The 8,750-nt window shown below is 39.2% G+C and overlaps 1 protein-coding gene across 1 annotated transcript; it reads right to left on the bottom strand.

The window, feature by feature from the left end:
- Nucleotides 1-1,782: 1,782 nt before the first annotated feature.
- On the bottom strand, nt 1,783-6,317 carry LOC149827422 (glycosyltransferase BC10-like). The gene is made up of 2 exons (XM_090018512.1): nt 5,535-6,317; nt 1,783-2,418 (listed from the first exon to the last, which is right to left on the bottom strand). The coding sequence occupies exons 1-2, from the start codon at nt 6,315-6,317 to the stop codon at nt 1,783-1,785; spliced, it is 1,419 nt and encodes a 472-aa protein (XP_089874638.1).
- Nucleotides 6,318-8,750: the final 2,433 nt, after the last annotated feature.

Here is an 8,750-nt window from a genome sequence, read left to right as displayed (position 1 = left end):
GATTTTTTGTTCAAAATGAATTGCAGATGGTTATACTGAGACAATATTTTCTTGATTGATGCTCCTTATGATGGTAAATGGGAAGGCTGGAAGATTCAAGCAACCACATTTTATTTTGTTTCTTTATTTGGCTAACTTGGTGGATAAGTAGCATCTAGCACAATGAAGGAAATTCAATTGAAAGTAGGATACTCGTGTGAATGAATACAAAAGATTGGTGATGGCCATTTTTCAAGACAATCTCTCATTGTTGCATATGAGTAATATATAAATTCAAAATACTAGATTGTTTTCTTTTCTGAAAGCTACAAAATACTAGATTGTTGAAGTTTGAACTTGTATACACTCTCATACCTGGGATTAGGGCCCGACCGCCGATGGGCCAAGCCTCCCGCCATGGGCTGGGCTTGGGCCAAGATTTTAGCTAGGCCAGGGCTGGGTTTGGGTCAAAATTTTAGCTACGCCTAGGGCCATTAGGTACCGGGCCGAAACTCGGCCTGTTATATATTTAGGCCGGCCCGGACTTGCCTGATGGACCTGAGTTATTTGTTAAATTTTTAATAATATAAAATTTTTAAAAAGTAGCTTTTTGCATAGTAACTTGGTAACTATTACTATTTACCTAATTAGTTGCATTAATTTTATGAAAACTATAAAGATAATTAGTTGAGTATATGGGAAGTTGGAAAATTGTTAATTATTATTATTTACAAAATGGATTTGGGTCGGACCTGGCCCGTCGGGCCAATGGGTCGAGCCATGGGCTGCTCTTCAAATCCGAACCCGTTAAAAGTCCGGTCAAAACCCAGTCCATTAGTAAATGGATCGGGCCGGGCCGCACTTAAAGCCCGGCAGGCCAAGCTCTAAACAGGCCTGGGCCGGGCCGATGCCCACCCCTACCTGGGATCTATGATGTATGTTTTGTAGCCATTCTTTTTATTTATTTATTTTTGGCTAAGTGGGGGAGAAAACCCAAGGTCAGGCTCGCCCACCAGGGAGTACACCCAGCTTTGAGCTTGTGGCAGAGATGTGCAGCCCATGAGTTTCGAACCAATGATGTCTCTTTACCTTGGTAACGTTAATGGGCTGCACCTATACCAGATGAGCAGAGCCTCTTGGGCTGTCTAGTAGCTATTCCTAATTTGTTGGTGCGAGGGCTGTCTAGTAGCTATTCCTAATTTATTGGTGCAAGGGTTTGTCCCTATTATTACCATTTTTTGGTGGTCCAAAGTGTTGCAAATGCACACTCGACATCAAGCATATTAAAGCAATGTGTGTGGGTCAGGTATATCCAACTGACCTCAAACCTTTTTGCTGGGTTTGATAATGATCTCCAAATCCAACTAATGAAAAGGGTCAAATTGGTTTCTGGTCATTACATATAAATTTGAATCAGCTGGCTCCAAATTGAATTGACCTCTGTACCCATCTACATACATATATACAAAAGAGTAAATTGAGATAAGTAGCTAATCAGATCTGGGTTTGGTAAGGGTGTCTACCATGTAGACCTGAACTTGCCTATGAATATCTATAGACTACATATATTCTATAAATCAGTAATTTCATAAATCTGCTCCATGTGACAATATAACTTTGAACCTATGGGGTGCACTATTGGACTCAGGAGTGTAGAAAGGTTTGTCTTCTCTGAGTTTGTAAGTCTTGAAACTTCGCATAGGACCTGATCTGCTTCCAGTGCAATTAAGCCCTAAAGCCTAAATGCCAGCTACAGAGATATTTTTTAGGGTTGGTTGCTTGACCCATGCAATCTCTCTCTCTCTAAAATCCCAAAACCTTAGGACCAAATTTCAGCAACCTAACCAAAGAATCAGGAAGCATCTTCCTAGCAAACAAGTTGCAGACCGTTGTCTCTTTCCCATTGTACATGCACCTATCTCCATCTCTTATTTTCTTCAGCAGGTCCATGGTAACATCCCACCTATAAAACCTAGCCGGGTGAGCTCCACCCCTAGACCAGTCAACCCATGTCACACTCCTATTTGCACTCCACCCAGCAAACTTTATGTTCAGAAGTGTTGGGATATAGTGCTCGTCAGGGTAGCACCGATGTTTGCAATGAGCAAACACTGAGAAGTACTTCTGATCAGAAATGATCTCCACTGCGAGCTTTCGGTCCATCTCAAACCACTGAGAGCTCTTTCTCCATTTTTCAGGCATGATCAGCGGGCGCATCCTGTAAGAATACCGGCCATGGCCGACCTGACTCGGGTCGTCGAACACACTTACAAAGGAGTGTCTTGAATTGATGAGGTAGTCATATATTGTGGTGAATGGGAAGAGTGGAATGCAGGATTCAGACAAGAGCACGAACCGTTGGTTCGAAAAATCAAGTAGCGCATTCGCGAGAAGCCGGCGCTCAGACTCCAATAGGCTAATTGATCCCCATTCAGTTGCCTGTTTCAAACCAAAAACTGTATGAGTAATTCTTACGTACATGGTAAGAACCTAGATTTAGATGATCAACATGTGCAACAGGCATACAACTTTACTAGATATATAAGAGAGAGCAATTTGAATACTCGCACCAATGCAATATGTTAATTATGTTAACATGATGCTTTTCTGGTTGTCTTATTTTGGCACAAGAGATAAGAATTGTTTACTGTGAAAGAGGGAGGGGTCTTGCTTTAAACTATGGTTGGAATTAGTGACATCTCCTCTAAGATTAGGTTGATTTCCTGTGATGATACTGGAGATGTCTTTTCAAGATCTCACCGAATCCTATATATAGAAGAACAAGTTCAGCCATCTTAATGGTATTTGGTCATAGTCATTGATTTTCTTTTTTTGGGGGGTCTAGGCCAAGATAAAAGCTTCACTCTCCGACCACACATTGGCTTGACTTGGGTTGGTTAAACCTTTGAGGTCTTCCTATTTGTCCATTAAGCAGAGAGATGGAGGATACCAAACATCGAACCCTGGACCTACCGTCCTTGACCATTAAGGAGTGCACCCAGTTTCGACCTTTCGCAATAAGGGACCTCCCCTCCCTTCACACAGGTTTCCAATAATACTCGTCCCATGACAGGTGACAAATGTTATTGAAAAATCTTACTAATTACAAGAAAATAATAATAAAATGAAATTAATTTTTTAAGTAATATAAAGACTGAAAGAGTTTATAAAATGAAAATAACGCAGAAATAATTAACACACACCCAGGTCGCCCGAACAGCAGGGGGGGGGGGGTGCTGACCCCTCCATCCCAGGTTCGACTCCCACTGAGTGTGTGAATGCCTTTACCTGATGGGCTCGGTATAAAGGCAGTGACCCCACCCGGGGTTTACCTCACAGGGAGAGGTGCCCATTAAGTGACGTTGGTTCTCGGTGAGGGTTCCTTGTCATAAAAAAAATAATGCAGAAATACAACAGGAGTTTCCTAGCAAATGGAGCATGTTGAATTTATCCGTGAGGTCAGATTAAGTCGATACAGCTCGCAATTTTCCAGCTAAGTTTGATAGAGATGTGGTCATGACCAAATATTACCCCTATACATGAAGCAATCGAACCTCACTAGCACGCTAAAAGACGTCATACCTGTTATTACACGATATTTCAATATCACAGCATGTCAGCTGTGGGGTTCTACTGTGGGTGATCAAGTGCAGGTGGAGCAGCACACTTAAAGTTTACAATCACGTTGCATCTAACATCAATTCCTTGTCGTACAGGAACTGAAGGAAGTCTTTTTTTTTTTTTAAGTATATATTTTGGTAAGGAATGACTGTTTTTTTTATGAGTTGACAGAGAAGCTTTTAATGGTCTTTCTTGGTTCCAAAGGAAGGGTTGTTCCAAGAATAAGCTGCTCAACCGACGTCATTGTAAGATTGTCGGACCTCCATTGTAAATCGGACGGTCCTTACGGAATACTCACGCAAGGAAAAATAGTGCGGAGTCTCAGGTAGTCGTGACTCGCTGCACGTTGAATGCGCTGCCGTCCACATGGGCCATGCGTTTCTCTGCTTTTGATGGCCCCCCAAGTTTCTGGCTCTCGTTGGATCACACAAATCAAATGGCTCTAAGTACAATATAAGGGTGTTTTGCTGGTTTCTATATTCCTGTTTTGGATGAGCCCCCCGAAATCGGCTTTTGATTCATCAGATTACGAGCCAATAGTCATATGTGGGGTTAGATTTACCGAACATGGAAAATCTATACTGTCCACACCATATGGACATTAGGAAGAATCATATATATAGATAGATAGATAGATAGATAGAAAAATTGAAAAATATACACCAACAAAATATGTAAACCCGTATGCACCAAGATTTTCATAGGTTTTATAGTTTTTTCTATAATTTCACCATGCAAATGCGATCTAGATGTTTGGTTTTATAAAAACAAGCTCTTAGATCATCTGATTATGATGTCTAAGAAGGATCTTTTAAGGCTTGAAAATTAATGGCTTAGAATCTTCGTAAATATTCAAGTATGCAATATCATATTTTTTTATCCAATTACGATAATTCAATAGTCTATTCCAAGCAAATGGACCACGCTGGTTAGATTTGCAAAAATCCCTATGAAAATGTCACTTCATACTAGTTTATATATTTTGTTGGTTTACATATTTCAGTTTTTCTATTATATATATATATATATATATATATATATATATATATTATAGGAGTGTGTGTGAAAAAATTGGTTCTTCCTAATGTCCATATGGTGTGGACAATATTGATTTTTAATGTTTGAGAACATGTTTGCAAAATCTAATCCCACATATGTATTTCACATGATCCATTTGTTAGGAATATTTGCCTGTTGGATCATACTTTTTCAACCAAAAATTATGATTTTATGATTTTTATAATTTATAAAAATTTTAAGCCATTGACTTTTGAATCTTTATAAAATTCTACTCACATATCATAATCGGTTGATTCAAAAGCAAATTTCTACTAAACTGATCATGTACATCACATCTATATGGTCAGATTTTCAAAAAATCAGTCAAAAAATAAAAATTGAGACAGTCCATACCCTCTTATCATTAAGAGGAACTAATCTCTCTCTCTCTCTCTCTCTCTCTCTCTCTCTCTATATATATATATATATATATATATATATATATATATATATATATATATATATATATATCATCAAACTTTTGTATGCATAATCTAGTTAAAAAGTCATCATAGTTATAACTTGTTTACACTCAATCTAGCACCATGATTATGTTTTGTACGTTTGATTTATTAGAATCGACCCGCGAATCATGTTTTTTCTATGAAATAGAAAAGACAAACCAATGAATTGAAAAATGTATATCACTTTCTTTCAAAAAAAAAAAGTTGAGATGTGTATATCCATTGATCATTGTGGATCATGAGTTAATTTATTGTGGGAAAACAACAAACAAGCACGATATGCTTGTCTTGTAACTCCACCTAGTTGGAAGAATGTCAACACCAAGACAAATGAATTCCATGGTTTTTTCGCTAGTGCATTCTAATAAACAAGTTCACTTCAAGAAAAAAGTGAATAATTTATCTGCGTACCTTGCTTGGTATTCGTCTTCCATAAAAGACTGATTCTTCTAGAACCGTTCCGTTGTAGGAGGGTTTGGTGTGAACATAAATTGAGTACTTGCCATCATGTCCCTTGAAGAATCTCTCCCACAAGGGTGCTAAGGGAAGGGGTCCCCTTGTCAAGAAGAGGAAGGCAACCTTGGGGACTCTCTCGTAGGGGTACCCTCTAACCTTTGGCACCATGGACGCCCTCCACAGCAGCTCTTCATCAGTCATGTTATGCGTCACTGAACGAGGCTCTACCCATTCTTTGATTCCAGTTACGGCATTCTCCTCGTCTGCGCCGTCTCGATATCCTGGAAAACAACTACTACTAGAAGAATCCATGTGTTGTGTATCAACACTAACAGTAGGATCATGTGTGCTGTTCTTGGGTGCTAAAGAAATTGAATGATCAGATGAGTTTAGCTTTGATCTTGAACTGATGGTGGCGTAATTGTGATCGGAGGAGACGTCTCCGGCTAGAAGAGGAAGAGGAAGAGGAAGAGAGTGAGAAGAATTGCAGCCGGAGACCGGATCGACGCCAACTGCACCATGGGTGGTGATTGTAGTGGGAGGGAGAGGAGAATTGGAGTTGGTTTGATCAAACATGGGGAGGTAGTTACTGATATGTAAGGCGGCAATGACACCAACAGTGATGCCAAAGGCAAAGAGAACCAGGTAGGAGATGAGGTTGGATGGGTAGAACTGGGACTTGAGCAATACCATTGCCTCCTCAGCCTGATGTTGGTGATCAAGTTTCTTCTTCTCCATGATGTGGGTATTGGGGATATCTCTCTTTCTTATATTTGTGAATGAAGAATATAAGAGTAGAGGGTCGTGTGGGAGGGGGTGGAATTTCTTTTTTGAGAAAAAGGGAGATGAGTTGGAGGAAAGAAGAATGCTGATGAAGCTTCCCCAACAAACTTTTAAAGCAGTGTTATCTATTCTTTTCACGTCTCTATTGATTCTCCCAAAGATAATTCAACATGATGGCCCTTGACTTGTAATTTGCAACCATGGGTGTAACTGGGGAATGGGTATACGTAGGGGTGTCAATGGATCTGGTTTACCCGGACCCGACCCGGACCAAACCCTATAAACTCCGGGTATGGTGATAAATAAGAAGACCCAATTAAGGCTCGGGTCCAGACCCGAAGTTCCGATTAATACATAGATCTGGGTATAGTTTGCAAAATTTTATACCAGACCCGAGCCCAACATGAGTTCCTATTAAGACCCTCAAATTTTCAATGTAAAAATGATAAAAAATATTATTTTACCGGGTTTGGTTCATGTAGTACTTATCAGGTCCAGGTATGGTTTCTCTTATAGTGGACCCAATTAGACCTGGATCCGAACACGATACCATAGCCTAAAATCAAGTCCAAGTCTGGTTCTACCTGGGTCCGAACCGGTTGACACTCCCCTAGGTATACCCAACCTGACCCGATTTTAGTAGATTCATGGATTCAGGTTGGGTTTAAAATATAGATCAGAAGTTAAAATGGGTCGGGTCTTCGGTATTGTAAATGAAGACTCGAACCCATTTAGACCCGACATGATTTTTATACTTAACCCAAATGGTTCCCCATAATGTAAAACCGACCTAACCCGAACCAGATTTGTACCCAATCTGACTTATAACCCGAACCCATTATGTACCCAAACTAGTTTTTTATGTGAACTGTTTCCATACATACTCGATACATTTTGAATATGATAATATATCATTGTTGTCTTTTTATTTCAACTTGAAATGAGTGGTTGGTATTGAGATATTCCATTTGTATTTAGATTTTGGCATTATTTAAAATAGTTAATAAACTTCTCATTTGTTAACATATAGTCTTCTTAATGAATAGCTAATTCTAGATTTTTTTATTGACACTTAATTAGGTATAAAATACCAATCATATCAAGACCTGAATTGAAACCCAAACCTGTCATATCCTAATCCATTAAACCATATGGATATACATTTTTCAGTCATACCCAAACTCAAACCCGGTCTGATATAATTCATATACCCAATTAAAAAACAGGTCTATTGAAGACCCAAACCGATAACCTATATGGGTCTACAATTTTCAGCCATACCCAGACACATACCCCCAATTACATTAGGTCAGGTTTGGGTTTAACTTTTAGACCTGATTCAGAATAGGATCTGATAAGACCCAACCTGAAACCAACGTGGTTACGTACACTCACTGATCGTTTGTTGATGGAGATGGACAGCTCTCAATACAAGGGGCAGATGTATGAGTGTGCCCTAAGGAAGTGAAATAGGTTTTGAGGACACTCTTAGGTAGTTGGAGCAAGCTAGCTTCCAGTTTCTTGATGCGGAAAGCAAGTGATTTGGCCCCAAATGGGTCGGTTATGGATCAGATTATTGATGAACTTTAATCTGGATCTGAATCTGAAATTCAAAAAGAAAGTCCGAATCCTAACCAAATCTAAACTAGATCCAACATAATAGAGTTGAGTCGGGGTCCCAAACTTAATATGTGAAATGTGAAAAGGCAACATGTCAGATTTGGAGCCAAACAAGAACCCAATAAAAAAAACACATCCAAAAATGCATATGTAAAAAAAATCTGATGGTATAGCATATTTTATGAATCGTATCCACGATTCATTTGAATCTTAAGTGTAGGGCTGTCACAGGTCAGGTTTGAATTGGATCAGGGTTTGCCGGAACCAGCTCATATAACAATCGATCGGTCGGGTTCAGGTACCCAACCTGGATTATTTCGGGTGATGATAATGAATTGCAAACCTCGCCCATATAATATAAAGGGTGTTTAAAATACATATAAATACTTGGTTGAGCTGCTGGGTTGCATTGGATATCTAAGCAAATTAAAATTATATCTCAAACCCGACTTGCATGTGGCATGGGTCGGGTTCAGATCAACCTGGATAGTATTCGGCTGAGAAGTTTCCATCCCCATACCCTGACGTTCAGGTTGGTGTCAGGTCAGATATCTTAAACAAACCCGATCCTATATATATAAGCCAGCAAAATATATAAACTAGTATGAACCGAGATTTTCAAAAGGTTTTTTGCAAATCTAACCCTGCAAGCAGAATGATCCATTTACTTGGAATCAACTGTTGGATCATCTTAATATGATCAAGAAATGTGATTTTGTATGTAAAAATTTTGAGACGTTGGTTTTCAAGCCTTAAAAGATGACCTAA

This window comes from Nuphar pumila, chromosome 10 (genome assembly GCF_984573655.1).
Source record: "Nuphar pumila chromosome 10, dmNupPumi1.hap1.1, whole genome shotgun sequence".
Classification (NCBI taxonomy): Eukaryota; Viridiplantae; Streptophyta; class Magnoliopsida; order Nymphaeales; family Nymphaeaceae; genus Nuphar; species Nuphar pumila.
The sequence above is the reverse complement of the archived record's forward strand: the minus strand, read 5'-3'. Positions and strand labels throughout refer to the sequence as shown.